The sequence below is a fragment of the Macaca nemestrina genome, chromosome 7 (genome assembly GCF_043159975.1).
Source record: "Macaca nemestrina isolate mMacNem1 chromosome 7, mMacNem.hap1, whole genome shotgun sequence".
Taxonomy (NCBI): Eukaryota; Metazoa; Chordata; class Mammalia; order Primates; family Cercopithecidae; genus Macaca; species Macaca nemestrina.
Genome location: NC_092131.1, coordinates 99,331,340 through 99,347,205, shown reverse-complemented (window position 1 = coordinate 99,347,205; position 15,866 = coordinate 99,331,340). Strand labels below are relative to the sequence as shown.

Sequence of the window (15,866 nt, the reverse complement as noted above, 5' to 3'; positions counted from 1 at the left end):
GCTAACCTCTGTCCTGATCCCTGAGTGATGTTAAACCAGGTACTCAGATTCCCGTGGCTGGGCTGGACCTAGTTTTCCAGACTCCATAATCCTGTGCTCTTTCCCCTGTTTCCTGTAAGGGTTCACTAAATTGTCCATAAACTGCTGAAAGAAAAGAAAGGGAATCAGGCTGGGGCCCATGTAACAAAGCCCTTCCTGTGTCTGAGAAACTTACACTTCTGCAGCCTGCTCCCCCTCCAAAAGAGGCCATGCAGAACCCAAGCTCTAGAGAAGGTTCACCTTTTGAGGAGCTGAGATCCTCCTGGGTCCTTGTTACCTCGCCTGCCCTCCAGCAATGCAGTCCATCATGGAGTTCAGCCGATTTTGCCACCCAAATCTCTCTCCAGCCTGCTCTTGATCTCTGTTGATCTGAGGGTCCTTGTTAACATTTATAAGGTAACACTCCACACTCCAGCATGCCCTGGGCCCTCCAGGCTGTTGTCCACTCTGTGATCTTTTCAGAACACATCTGATCGAGTTGCTGCCTCTTGCTTTAAGGGATGGAGGCAAAGTCCTTCCATGATCACTGAGTCCCTCCAAACCCTTCTCATGCCAGTCATGCCCTGTTCCCTCCACGCCCACCTCACTGACCTCTTTTTAGTTCTCCTTATACCCCAGGCTCCTTTCCTCCTAGGACTCTGCATTTGTTCCCTCTACTGGAATTCTGATTTCATCTTCAGACATCAGCTCATGTGTCATTACTTAGGAACATCTTCCCCACCCGGTGGTACCCCTTCCAAGGCACATCGTAATTTTCCTTTATGTGCGTGAATAATTTTCCTTTATTCACTTACACTGTACGTTTCATGAACACAGGGACTGCAATTGTTTTTGCTCGTGTCCTGGTACACAGCAGAGGCTCAGTGCCTGCTGTTTGATAGGGGAGGGAGTAAATGGATTGCTGCTTTCCCTAAAGCTCCCCTGTCTCCTACTTCCCACTCAGGGTTTTGGCCTGTGTTTGACCAATCCATGGACGTAGACTTGGCAAGAGCTTCAGGTGTTCTGAGTGCCACCACCGGCCCACACGTGACTACCTTTGTTGGAGAGGATCTGCTCCTGGCACCCTGGCTGCTGAATGGTAGAGGATGTGCCAGCCCTGGAGCCAAAACTGACTTGCCCTGGGGACTTTGGGCTTCATGTTGTCAGTTACCCATCTTCTGGCAGGTGCTTTACATCTTGGTCAGGGAGCACATTCACCCCGCCCCACCACTGTGCTTCTCACAGTTCAGCAGGAGCCACAGATTTGCCTGGCCACAGGACCCAGCTCATGCCTCTCCACAGCTCATGCCTGGCCACAGGCGCCCACCTCATGCTTCTGCACCTTGGCCTCCTCCATCCATTACCATCTAGCTGTCAGTTTCTGCTACATTTTTCTTAATTAAAACCCTGTGCCTTTCAGCATAATGTTATGAGGAACCTGGTGATCTGAGAGTCCTTGTTCTGCCAGCTAACCAGCTGAGCATTTTTTTAAATCATGCACTGCGTCCTCAGAACCATGTTCTTCCTGTGTGTGGATTTCCCGTTAAACTTTTTCTTTCCTGATTCCATGGTAAAGGAGACCATCTGCCCTCCCAAATGCTTGGAATCCTGTGCCAGGCTGTGATTTACATTCTGCCATGTCACAGGAGTTGTTTTTGTAGGTCCCCACAGACCAGACTGGTCACTGGCTTAAGTTCTCATCAATACTGATTAATAGGGGACCTGCTGTGGACAGCACGGGAGGGATAGGTCCATAGATAAGCTACAGCTGCACTTCTCAAGTTATTTCAGCAAAGCTCCTGAGACAAACTATGTGAGGGTGCCTAGCATGATGCCTGGCACTTTGTTGATATTCCTGGAGCGTGTGTTGAGTGAAAGAATGAAGGAAATAATTAGAAGGCAGCGTTTCCCAATTAGGGTCCCTTGAGATGCTCAGGGAAAAACAAATCAGCAGCAGCAATAACAGACGGATGGGGAAATGGTTAGATGGCCAAATAACTTTGGGAACCTGTGTGCCGTTTGACCCTCTCTGAGATTCATACTCCTCAGACATGTGACTCGGAACTGTTTTATTCACATTAACTCTGTGGCCACTTGGCTAATGCTTCCAGGATACAGGGTAGAAAGTGGAAAGGCTCACAGGAGGTTCAAATGGATGAACTGAGGACCAGAGAGAGGGAACTTGGAGATACTAGCTTAAAGACTGTAGCATTTCACCCCAATCTGGAAGGATGAGCAGGATCCCCATGGATGGAGAGAGAAGAACTTTGGGATGGGGGACAGGGATAAGCAGAGACACATGGACAGGAATGCCCAAGACATTGTTGGGAGCTAGACGTCTGGTTTTAGAAAAGGTCATGCTAGGAGGCAGACAAGGGGCCGCTTCCTCACCAGCAGTTCCTGGTACCTGAAGCTGCTCGTGGAGGCTTTCATGAAATTATGAATGAGTTATTGAAAGCCTTAGCATTGCCCTTCTGAAGTATCTGGACTTTATCTGAGGAGCCCTTGTTTCCAGCCAGGAGTTTGAGTCGGCACCTGTGGAGTTTCTTGAACCACCCTGCGTGTGGGCCACAGCCCAGGAATTCTGATTCCGTGGGTAGAGAAGAGGTCCAAGCATCTGGATGTTTTCAAAGCCCCCTAGATGATTCTATGTGAACTCCTAATTGCAAATGAATGCCAGAAGCAATGGGGGTTCATTGAGTGGCCTCCTCTGGGGGCCAACAGATCAGAGCTGGTCCTCCTGCATTTGTACAGGCACGGGACGTGTAATGGCAGGGGACTCACTCAGCGAATAAGCTTGGAACACTGTAGGCACTGTGATCCTCGTGGAAATTCATAAGTGATATATTAGCATATGAAGGCTCTGAGAAGGCCTGCTGTAAACTCAACACTTGAGGCAATAACATCAGGAACTCTAGGCTTAAAGATGGGCATTTATGTCCATCGGGTATTTCACCCCCACTGTTTCTTTGTGAATGTCAGTATTTCTCTTTCCAGACTTTCCAGGGTGAATGCCCCCATTGTTAGAGTTTTCATGAATGCCAAATGCAGTCAGCCTTGCTGCCACGGAGGTGGGCCACCACTCTCTCAGAGAAGGTTCTTAGGGGCTGGCCAGGAGCAGTGAAAGCGGCTGTTTGCTTACAAAAAGACTATTCCCTTAGTCTTTTTCTCTCTGCTGCCTCTGACCTGGAAAGACACCATGTTGAGTCTGAATAAGACGTTGCTACCTCCGAGGCTCCTTTCTTCATCTCTGTGATCCTGAGTGGAGCCTGCGCTTTTCTGACTTCACACTCCGGAGGGACAGAAATGACTGGGGTGACGCCAATTTGGAGCTGCAGCTTGCAGGAAGCTAACTGGGCCTCTGCAGACACTTGCTTCGTGCTTTAAATTTTCTAATGGGCAGCCACACGATTCTTTTTCTCTTGGGCCTTCTTGGTGGGGTTATGAAGCGTTGGTGACTTTAAAGGAATCAATAGAATTGATGGGGGAGTTATCCCAGCCTGGCCGCACTCAGGCAACATTGGGATTTCATTCTAAACACTCATTTCTGGTGCTGATCATTTCTTATTTGTTCACTCAAGCCACGAGCTTTTCTGTGCAAAATTAGCACTACTCTCTACCTCTTACCTCCAGAGGATGGTCAAAAGGAAACCCGGTAGCTGCTTCTCTCAAACCTGCAATGAGAAGGTGTTAGGAAGCGCTCCCCTGGGGTCCTCAATAGCCCAGGACAGAGGTTAGGAGGCAACTTCATCCAAATCAGTGAAACCACATTGGGTCTGAACCTGGAGCCGGAGGCTGCCCCATCTGGGGCCAGTGTGTGGCAGGCACTTGCTTTTAGAAGACTCCCAGACGCTGCAGGCCTCCTCTCCCACCTGGGCTTTCCTCCACCCCTACACAAGGGAATGACTTAGATACCTCCAGAATCGACAGTGTAAATGAAGAAGAGACTGACATTCTGGATTTCTGGCCCCACAGGCCAGGAGTTTGAGTCAGCATCACCTGGGGAGTTTCTTGAACCATCCTGCGTGTGGGCCACAGCCCAGGAATTCTGATTCTGTGGGTAAAGAAGGGGTCCAAGCATCTGGATGTTTTCAAAGCCCCCTAGATGATTCTATGTGAACTCCCAATTGCACATGAATGCCAGAAGCCATGGGGGTTCTTTGACCTCCTCTGGGGGCAACAGGTCAGAACTGGTCCTCCTGCATCTGTGCAGGCAGGAGACATGTATTGGCAGGGGACTGACTTACCAAATAAGCTCACCCTGATTGTAGAAGCAAGAGTCTAAATGTGTTTCCACCCAGACAGTGAACCTGTGGAATGTCACTAATGGTTTGTTCATAAGTTTGTTTATGTTGCCTCAAAGTTTCTTAAGAGGCTGTAACAGTTAACCCTTCAAAGCTCTGCGATTCATTCCTTCATTTTTAAATTAATTTATTAGATTCTTTAAGACACCTTGAGTTTGTTAAGCGTCTGCTCTTACTGGGCGTGGTGCTCACATCTAATGATGGAGCTACTCCATCCTTGCTCCCAGGTGGCTTCTGGCTTGTGAGAAGAGAAGGACTCAGGCAAGGGCATCCAGTGGGGGGCTTAAGCCTGCACGGGGCACATAAGCAACCAACTCGGTGGTTGCTAAACTTTGATGCTATTCCATGACACTATTTTTCCTAGGAGTCACCACACCTTGGATTCACACCTGTACTTCCATCACAGTATTTTTCTACATCTTTATTATTTCTTCCCCTTTCCCTTTTAAGTTATGATTTGAAGACTGTCATTTATCTCATCTAAGCTCTCCCTGCCTCTCTGTTCTCTCTTTCCTGTGGGTCTCATGTGTTGGGAAGCTCCTCATGGCAACTCAACATTCAGAAAAACAACTTTTATAGATTCAGGTCCCCACAAAATACCTGAATGTTAAGAATGTGGACTTTGGAGCTCAGGCTGACCTTAGTTCAAATCCACTCTCCCTCACCTCCCAGCTCTGGATTCTTGGGCAAGGTGGAATTTACAGCCTCTCAATGAAGCCTTGGTTTTCTCATGTCGGGAATGATGATGTTAAGACGACCTGCTATTGTAACGGTTGTGAGAATTAAATGAAAAGCCCTTAGCACAGTGCCCCATCAAACACTGGTAACCGAAAAAGCATTGGCTACCATTGTAATTACTGAGCAGTTGCATGCATTAGCTTCATCTCCCCTTCTTGGGAGCCCTGACAGTGGTGTGTTGACAGCAATGTTATCAAAGGAAAAGAAAGTCAAGGCCAACTTCAGTAGAGAGATTAAAAGCAGAAATACACCGAGAGTCCAGCAGGTACACTGAGCCCCACAGTAACCACTGCCTGGGGCACCTTCAATTCCAGGGAATTGGACATGGAAACCAAGGCCATGGACAGGTACATTGTTTCCTGACCTGGCCTGCTGCCTGGCCCTCAGAGGTGGGAGCTCTTCTTGACCACAGAGATGGCCCGGGAACTAAGCCCAGCCTACCTTCTCCATGGCTGTGGCTGCCCCACCCCATGCTCTTTCCCTTCTCTGCTAGCTCACCAAGCAGCACACACAGATACATCTGCAGCAAACCGTGTATCCCCATGGCTCCGAGGAACACTACACATGACGAGGAGCCTCAGGGTTTCCTCCCTGACTTAACCATGAATCACTTCTTTTATATTAATTATGATTCATACTGAGCTCACACCTGTGTGCCGGAGACACTGGGCCACATGCTTTACACACTTGGGTCTCATTTCATCTTTATAGCAGTCTGTGGGATGGAGTTCTGTGCTCCAGTCACTTCCACATCTACTAAAGCCTTGAAGCCAGAATTCAAATCCCCATTACCTGACTCCTTAGACCAGGTTCTTAGCCATTATTTTATACAACCTCATTCAGCAAAACCTTTTCTACAGTACAAGCCTCCTCTTTCAGCTCTATAAGTCTTTCTTCCTTTTATTAATATTTCTCCCTCCCTCTCTTTCCGAGTTCTCTTCCCACAAAAAAAAAAAAAAAAAAGGACTAAGTCCCAGATACATCCCCGAATGCCAGATCTGGTCATTTTCCCCAACCTAAGTAGCAATTTTTTATTATTATTATTGCTATTACTATCAGTATTTCTTAGAATTAAGCTGCACCTTTGACTACCAGGAGTAGCCTGCATGCTTAATCTTCAAACCAGGAGCAGCTCAGAAGCCAGACCAGAATAGCATACTGGTTACAAGCACATGCCGTGGCAGCAGGTACCAGAGTTTGAGTTTCTGCTGTGCTGCTCTAACCATAGGACCCCTCTCTGCCTCAGTTTTTTCATCTGTAAATGGGGGATTTAATAGTCCCAAGATCACAGGTTTGATATGAGCAGATATGTAAGCATTTAGAACTGCATTTTTGCACAAAGGAAATGCTCTGTCAACATTAGTTTTCATGACTCCTCTAAAATCTGCCTTTCTCCATCCTGAAGGACCTATAAGTTTCCAAGAACCCTTAATCCTACAGGAATCTCTTTTGAAGACTAGTAGTAGAAAACCTGTTTTCCCTAGAGACCGCTCTCCTGCCGCTCTTTCCAATTTTGTTCATCTTGCTGGTGACGGTACCAGGCTCCTAATGAGAGTTGAAAAGGTTTCTCCAGCTGGTGAGGCTGCATAATTCAAGCCAGCCTACCTCCCACCTCCAGCTCCCAAGTTCTGAGGCTAAATCGGTAGGTGGGGGGTACATGGCTAAGAGAGTCTGTAGATGTTTAATGGCCTGATGTGGCCTTGGTTCACCAGTTTCTGTTTGCCTGGGTCACCCCATTAGCTGCCACCTCCTTAAAAAGTCAGAATTTTATAGGCTTAACAATCTATTTGAATGAAAAAGCTTGAAACACAGGGTTGGCCCTAGGACCAAGCTAATTAATAGCCCTTCTCAAACTGGGGTTTTGGAAGGTAGGCTGAGCCTTTGAAAAGCAATCATCTTTTGAGGGTACTACAAGTGATTGCAACAAAAACTGGGGATGGGAGGAAGAACCTGGAAGGAAATAGCGAACCCAAGAGGAAACTGTCATTTCTGGAGGCAAATTGCCTTGGTAGAGGGGAAAAAAAAAAGAATGTTCTTCATGCAAGTAAGGCCCACTGAGGCTTCCTCAAGTCACATGATTCAGTCATATCATTCTCAAACCTAATGATTTTTCACATCTAATTCAAGGAGAAATTAGTTATTAGATATTAAGACAAAAGCAGGCAGTCTCCTATCTTGAGAAGGAATCCTTCCCACTGAAGTGGAATTATCTCCAGAATAATTAAATTGCTTGCTGAAGTATAAAAGTATTCCATTAACCGGAGTTGCCTTCGTTGAACAGTGCCTTCCTCATCGCCAAACAAATCATGGTGACTCTGAACAAGGACAGGGAGATACCAGGACCTAAATAGATAATGTGATCAAACTGAAATCATCATCAGTGTCATTTCTGAGCCAAAGAGCAAAGTTGCTAATCAGCAAATGCTGGAGGTATCAGCCCAGCAGCAGTTTTACTTGTGATCAAGCGTGGCTGTGGTGCTTTATTCTTCAGGAATCCTAGACTCTGAAGATTCTGCACCCTAACAAAAAAAAATGAAGGCCACAGTGAAAGCATGGCAGAGGATCATTTTCCTGGAATGTCCCCAACCTGCCTATTTGACATTGGCAATGTTTCCAGAATTTAGATATCTTTATTCGAAAAGAGCACTGTGATGCAGAAATGGCGTTATTACTTGCCAAAACATATAAACCGCCAGGACATTCAAATGTATTCATTACAAGGAGGCACTGTTATAACCTGATGTGATCCATACTGTTCTCACTACATTGTGAAACTTATTGTTCTGTGGCATGACCAATAGGTCTCTTGCCATGGGTACACTACACCATCACAGTGTGCCACACACTATAGCAAATCAGCTTTCACTCATCAGTAGTGATTTATGAGGACAGAGTTTTAACATCCAAGGGGCTTCTGTACATGAAGATAAATGCTTACCTCACTGTCCTCTGTTTAAGCCCAATGAATTCATCTATATTTGTTGAACAATCCACATATTTAAATAATTCACAGTCAGGATTCCTCTAAATATTTGGACCATAGTTTAAACATAATGTGGATTTAACACAGGAAAATTTCCCAACATTTACATATAGGTGTTATAAAGGTAAACACTTCTAAACATTTATTTGAAGTGATATTTCTAAAAATTCAGATGATGGTAAATGTTTTAAACCCTGTAAAAATAAACAAAACCCACACATAAAGGCCAGTACACTTAAAATCAAGGAGGGTATAAGTGTATTAATACCATGGACTTAAAGTTGTTTTCTTATTATCTTTATTCTTATTCATACCCTTTTAAAAGTGTTATTTTTATTCGTTCATTGATTTAATCAGAGAGTTGCCTCCTAAGGTTTCAGGAATTTTACAAGGAACCACCACAGAACAGCCAAGGCCACCAGCTCTGGTTATCATCTAGTTAGGACATAGAATTCGGTTGCTCAGGCTTTGCCAATTCCAAGCTTTTGGTCATCTGACTCAGTCCATTTGCATAACTAAGTTCTTTGTGTTATGTCAAAGAACCCTTAGATGCCTGTCTTCTATGTAGATTTTCATTCTTGAAACTTGATACCATTCCTAGAAATGATAAATTCTAAGTTTTGTATATCTGCCAGTTCTTGACTTATTGAGCTTGTCTGTTAACATTAAAAACGTATGCATCCCCTATTATTATTTTATTCTAATTAGTTGGGCCATTTAGAGGTTTCATCTCCTAGGAGATCAGATTGAGCCTGTATAATTAGCTCGCTTCTTTAGGACAGCTGGCTAATTCTTCACCCTGGAATGCAGTGTGAGACTCCCTGCCCACCTGTTTATTTTGCATGCCACCACGGCACTGATCAGTTTTTCCTAGACGTGGTGTAGTACCTGCTTCCTCTGGGACTCTGTGTTTTATCTATTCTGTTTGCATAGGTGGAAACAAGTAAACTGCATGTCAGATATTCCACACTTTATGATCGCAGCAGCACAGACTTCCCCTAACTAGTTTCTGGGATACCACCTCTATAATTTTTGCCTTATTTGCATTCCACCTGAACCATTATGCACCTAAGACTTCTCTTTAAATAACTTTAAATCTACTTACTTTTTGTAACCTAGCAGTGTCTTAAGCCGTAACAGCCATGAAACCACACATTAGATGTATCAGCTGTATTTCAGCTTTGTTGTAAGGACACATTAAATCATGGCACAAATATTGAAATGACAGGGTTGTCCTGGTGCCCCAAAGCTCTCTTGCACACTGCCAGAATACATCATACCATAATTTAGGAGACTTGGCTGAAGACCACATGCCAACGATTCTGATTGCTGGGAATATCCAAATAATGTGCTTGTTTCCAAAGGATTTTTAAAAAACGAATCTCCTATTTTAAAAGCACCAATATAAGGGGAAGTCTTAGTGGCGTACGAAACCACATGCTTTAAGAAAAATAAAGAAAGAATGAAATACAAGACCTCAACAATTCCTACTTTCCGGCTCTGTCATTAAAGTGGTGCATGAACCTCAGAGCACTTTCGCCCATCATCAGCTCTCATAGAAGCCCTGAGCACCTGGACTGAGTGGGAGGCTTCTTCTAGGGTAGACCAGGTGATGAGAATAGACCCCCTAGGGAGAAGGGAACACATTCAGCAAAGATCTACAGGAAGAGCATTCTTGTACAGGGAAGACCCCCAAGGACAAAGACCTGGGTGGGGTGGACCTGGGTGCAAGCGAGAAATAGCAAGAGCCACTGGGGCTTGACTGGAGGGTGGGAAGATGAAGGGCTAGGGGGTGTGATCAGATCACTGAGGGGCAGACTTCAGGCCATGGCACAGCATATGGATTTTGACCATTCCAGGGTTTTGAGAAGGAAACTGATTTGAGCTGATCTCACTGACCGCTACCCAGGGAATGATTATATTGGATCAAGAGTGAAAACTAAGACCCCAGTTGGGTAGCTCTGGTGGTCTTCAAGTGAGAGCTGATGAAAAGTTTTGCCAGAGAGGTAGCCATGAAGATGGCAAGAAGGGGTTTGATTAGGCATGTACACATTTTGGAAACCACAAGAATTTCATATCTTTCTTGAAACTGTTAAGTATATTTTCTTAACACACGTATATATATAGATCCATCAACAGGTATATGGACATATACTTAAATATATTGATATTTATAATTTATTTTATACACACACACACCTTCTGAGATTGCTTTAAAAATTTTTTAGTGTGTCCAGTGAGCTGTAAGAAAAGTCCTGGTATAGTCTCTCCTGTTTTAGTAGATAGTAATTGGCATCAAGTCAGTGTATGCTTTTAAGGCAGAGATTTCACAATCATGGATGACTTATGGGGTGTAGATTTTGGTCTGAGCAACTGGGTGCCTCTGGATGCTGTTTGCTGAAATGGACAAGAGCAGGCCAAGAAGGGGCCTCAGGAGCAGGAGGCTATAAGATGGGAGCACAGGGTGTGACCTTGACCCTGAATGTCAGCCTTCTCTCTCCCTGCAGTGATCCCAAAGGTCACTAAGCACCTGCTCTCAAACCCTGTGTTCACCTGCATCATCCTGGCCGCCTGCATGGAGATTGCAGTGGTGGCTGGCTTCGCTGCCTTCTTGGGGAAGTACCTGGAGCAGCAGTTCAACCTCACCACTTCTTCTGCCAACCAGCTGCTTGGTGAGTGTGTCTTCAGGCCCCCTGAGAGGGTCGGGGGAGGGTGTCCTGTGTTTACGGCACTAAGAATTTACTGAGCCCTGCTGAAGAACCCCACTCTGCTCTGGGCCTACAGCAACAAGATATATGTGGCCTCTGTGCACAAGGAATTTAAAGTGTATTCTCAGAGCAAGATTTGCCTGCCTAGAGCAAGATTTGCCTGCCTGGAGCAATTGCTAAAAGCACATGATAATAAAGAGTGAAAATATAAAATGTACATTTGAGAGGCCAGTAAGTTGATAGATGGGTGTGAAATGGGAAATTTGGGGAAGATATGATGAAGAAGGATAAATCTGGAAAGGTTAGCAGGTTTTAGCTACATAAAGAAAGAATATTCTTGGCAGCATGAAACCTATAGTTAACACATGCAGAGCTTGGAAGCCATACACTCCCCTACTCTTCCCTGTGCCCACAGCAGACATAACTAATGGATCATGACACTCCTTCTCCCCAAGGTCAGGCATGGCTTTACAGTTCTTTAAATTGTAGACTACAGGTTTCTACTGCCAATTGTTCGGAGTTGACATAGTAAAGAAAAACAATTTGCACTCATGAGAAGCAGTGTTGCTTAGGCAGGGTAAGGAATGTGGTCCTGCAGCATGTCTTAGTTTCCTTTTTGTTTTGTGACAGTATATCATCCTTTACTTCAAGTGACAGGAAGCTGCATTTGTTGAGTTAATCAGCGGAGATGTTGATCAGTAGTGGACACAACAGCAACAGAGACATAGCAGTTAAACGAGAGGGAAGAATCAACAACGGCTCTCAGGTTTCTGGCTTGGAGAGCTTGGGGTACCAGTTGTAAAGACTGGAAATAACGAAGAAGAATCAGATCTGTGCAAAGTTTCTAGTTCAGACCTGAAGCTGTTGAGTGTGAGATGCCCATAGCATATCTAAGTGATGTCCAGTATTTAGCTGGGGGCTCAAGAGGGGTCTCTGGGATGATAATCTGTGTTATAAGTAGTAGTGGAGATTCAGTTGCCTCAGTAAATGGATGGTAGTTGAGGACACTGGAGTGGAATTTACATAGGAAAAAATGTGTAGAGTTAGAAAAAGATAGGTGAAACCCCAACCTGAAGAAATAGGGGAGTCTGCAGAGAAATTTAAGCAACGGCATCCAAAAGAAATGCAGAGAATGTGGATCATGGAAGTCAAGGGTGAGATGATTCCAAGAAGAAAGCAGCCATCTGCAATGTGAGCAGTCAAGCAAGGTGAGGGCCCAAATGTCCCAGTTGGCTTTAATGATGAGGATGGCTTGCAGCCTGTATCAGGGCTGTGTTCCTGAAGTGGCAGTGGTGGCACCTGTTCTGTGGTGTGGAGAGCAGCCCGTGAGAGGGAAGGAGTAGACAGTGAGCACGGGACTTAGCCAGGGGAGAAAGGAGAGAGGACATGGCCTGTGGCGTGTGTTGGAGTTGAGGGAGGGAGTGGTGACTATGTGGTTGCCGGGACAGGAAAGACTTGAGCAGGTTTCTCAGTGGAGGGAAAGGAGCCCACAGCTGGGGATTTGCAGGAGAGAGAGTGAATATTCTTACTTTATGTGACTGATTAAAACCTGCTAACCTTTCAAGATTTATCCTTCTTCATCAGAGAAGACTTTGCACGGAACTCCCTTTACAGAGGAGTTCACCTGTTCTCCTGAAAGAGCAGAGGGAGGGACATGTGATGGAAACTACTGAGAGTGTGGTGATACGGCCAGGCATGGGGGCAGCTACAGCTCCACAGACTTCATCTTCTCTGTAAAATAGGAGTCAGATTGTCTGCTGAGAGGAAAGGGAAGGTGATGTTTTCTGATCTTCCCCTTTAAAATCTCCTGTCATGTCACAAGATGGCCAAGAAACAAACACAAAGGTGCTAACCATCATGAGTCATCAGAGAAATGTACATTGGAACCACAGTGAGATGCTGCTAAACATCCACCAGACTGATAGCACCAAGTATTGGGGAGGATGTGGAGCCACTGGAACTCTCATACTCGGCCAGTGGGAATGCAAATTGGTGCCACCACTTTGGAAAACTCTGGCTGTGCCTAACAAAGCTAACCATATGTCTATGCCGTGACCTATCAGTTCCATTTCTGGTCATCTGTCCAACAGAAATAAGTGTTTGTGTTCACTCATTTACGTAGCATATGTAATAATGTCCAGAGCTGTTTTATGCATAATAGACCCAAACTTGAAACAACCCAAATGTCCATAAACAGTAAAATGGATAAATTATAGAATATTCTATGGCAAACTATTACACAGAATGAGAAAGAAAGAACTTTGATACATGCCTCAATGTGGTTGAATCTCACAGAGTTGAAAGACATGAGACTCAAAAGAGCACATATTTAGATGAATTAAAAAGAGGAATAGTTAATTGAGGTGATAGGGGCCAGAATAGTGGTTACCCTTGGGGGAAGCTAACTGGGAGGCACACCAGGGAGCCTCCTGAGCTGCTAGAAATGTTCTAAGGTTAATCTAAGCTGTAGTTACAGGGGTGTGTACAGATGCAAAAGTTCATCAGGCTGTTCCCTTAAGCTCTGTGTATTTCACAGGACATAACATATCTCAGTTTAAAAGTAGGGCTGGCATGGTGGCTCATGCCTGTAATCCCAACACTTTGGGAGGCTGAGGCGGGTGGATCACCTGAGGTCAAGAGTTCAAGACCAGCCTGACCAACATGGTGAAAACCTGTCTCTACTAAAAATACAAAAATTAGCTAGGTGTGGTGGCACACGCCTGTAATCCCAGCTACTCGGGAGGCTGAGGCAGTAGAATCGCTTGAACCCGGGAAGTGGAAGTTGCAGTGAGCTGAGATCACACCGTTGCACTCCAGCCTGGGGAACAAGAGCGAGGCTTCGTCTTGAAAAATTAAATAAATCAAAAAATAAAATAAAATGTAAAACCCTATCACAACAATATGGCCAGATTACCACCCAGGGTACCACAAGTCTTATGTTTTTCTTTTACACAAATAACCCTCTACCACCCACCACTTGGTAAATTTTACCTCCAAGAGGTATTCGCAAAATGCAGTCAGCCTTTAATATCTGCCTGACAGAGACAGGGCAAAATATACCTCTTTATAATTAAAGTTGTAACTTCTTTGTTATCCCTGGGATCTCTCAGGTTTAGCCCTTCGGCGCCTGAAGAGTTTATCTCTCACCTGCTGACTCCTCTGCTGCTTTTTCTTCCATTTTGATTACATTTGCACAGTTGCTTCAACTTTGGGCCGTGTTCTGTTTCAGAACAGATGCCTTCGTCTTCTATCGACAAACAAATCAATAGTCTTCAGGGCAGAAGGTCAAACAAACAATTCTGCCTTATTGCACCTTTTTGTCTCCCAGTGATTTCTGTCTGTTAGTGTGCTTGGCAGGAGGCACCTTCTCCTGCACTGGGCAGTCCAGGCAAGCAGCACGGGTGCCCTCTGTGTGTGCCATGCCCTTGGCAACAGTACAGTCAGTGTGGACTCTGGAGGCTGGCTGCAAGAGGGACTGGCAGTGGGCAGTTAGAGAAGGCAGACTTGGGAGATGAGACCCAGGCAGTCATTCCAGAGCATCAGCACTGGTCCCCCTTCACCCCCTGTGAAGTCATCAGCAAATGGGGCAGAGCTCAGAGAAGAGTAACACAGGTGATTAAAGAGCTAGTGGTGTTGATTTGTGAGTGAAGATAAAAAGGACTCAATCTGCATAGGTTAACGTAATGAGAATGGAATTTCAGGGAAGTTCTGATCACTTCCTCCAGTGTTAAGGACAGCACACACATCAGGGAGGGAGGGGGCTTGGAGAAAAGGTGTGAAAGCCTGTGATTGCCATGGTTACCATCCTTGACAGGTGACACCCCCACTGTCTCTGCTAGGAAATGAAACAAAACACAGGCTTGCTTTCTGGGTGTGGGCATGTTGTCACTGATGTCCATTCACACAGATCCAATCTGTTCCTTAGCTCATTCATTCTGAAAATAATACTTGGATGCCCACTCCGTGCTGGGTACCATGCTAGACACAGAGAATCTAGGCTGGACTGAACAAGACAAAAAGGGTTTTTGTCCATAGGAAGGCTGTATCCTAGCAGAGAGAGAGAGAGAGCAAGAAACAAGAAACCCAAAAATAAGTGAGGCTGCTTCAGAAAGCTGGGAGAGCCACAAAAACAGTATGGAATCTCAGGGTGGGGGTGCGTGGATCTCTACAGAGTGGCCTGGGAAACCTGTCTGAAGAGGGTAGGGGCCAGCCAAGTAAACACATTGGGCACGTGTCCCAGGAGAGGGAACTGCACGTGCAAAGCCTGGGGAACTGGAACTGTTTGGCCTGCCCCAGGGAGAGAAAGGAAGGACAGTGGCATGGTTGGGGTGGGCAGTGTGGCACGGGACAAGGATAAAGATGCACCCAGGAGCTGGCTCATGAGATCGCTTCTATACCAAGGGAAGAAAACCAAGCACAGATATTCCAAGAGCAGTAGATGATAGAGAGATATTATATGTCATTTTAAGTATGACTTGTGCTATTTTCTTGCAGAGCTATACCCCCCTGATTATATTTTCTCACCCCAATATTAAAATTAATTTGCATTCCCTTAGCACATACCAGCTAGTTAATGTAGTCAATTGACCTAGAGGTCTGTTGATTGTCAGGAAGGCAACCTAGACTGGAAAACTGGCCATGCGTAATCTACATGGTAGATAAATGACATGTGGCAATTGAAAGCTGAGTTTTAGATGAAATGAATCAGAATAGGGCAAAACCAACCCAGGAGCTTGGAACCCTTTGGTCCTTCTAAAATTCCATGGTTCTCTGCGAATCAGAAATAACAGGTTTATGGTCCTGCTGCCTTGCAGATAGCCCTGTGCAGAAGAGAGAGAAAGGAAAAAAATATATATGCCATTTAGTCACCAAGAGCTACAAAACATATTGATTGATGCCACTACCTGAGGGGTGGCAGAGCTGGTTCAGACTCTCTCTATGGCCTGGTGAATTCCGTGACCTTTAGGTTAAAGAGCGTCCGTATTTTCTGCGAAACCCTCCCTTCTTGCCTTATTAAGAAGACGGGGAGAAAATCCCTAAATGATCTCCAGTCCCCTTCCCACATCTCAAAAATGCACACAGAGCACATCACTGCTCCATGATATCTACTGTCCC

At 45.3% G+C, this 15,866-nt stretch overlaps 1 protein-coding gene across 12 annotated transcripts in view; it reads left to right on the top strand.

Moving 5' to 3' along the window:
* The window catches only part of LOC105479340 (solute carrier organic anion transporter family member 3A1), a 324,288-nt gene that overhangs the window by 265,210 nt on the left and 43,212 nt on the right, over positions 1-15,866 (top strand). For all 12 annotated transcript variants that reach the window (XR_011626118.1, XR_011626117.1, XR_011626119.1 and 9 more), the window contains one exon: positions 10,551-10,715. Coding sequence is in view for 9 of the 12 variants with exons in the window: in XM_011737283.3 (XP_011735585.2) it covers positions 10,551-10,715 (165 nt within the window). In the remaining 3 variants the exon portion in view is untranslated. The remainder of the gene's footprint in view (positions 1-10,550; positions 10,716-15,866) is intronic.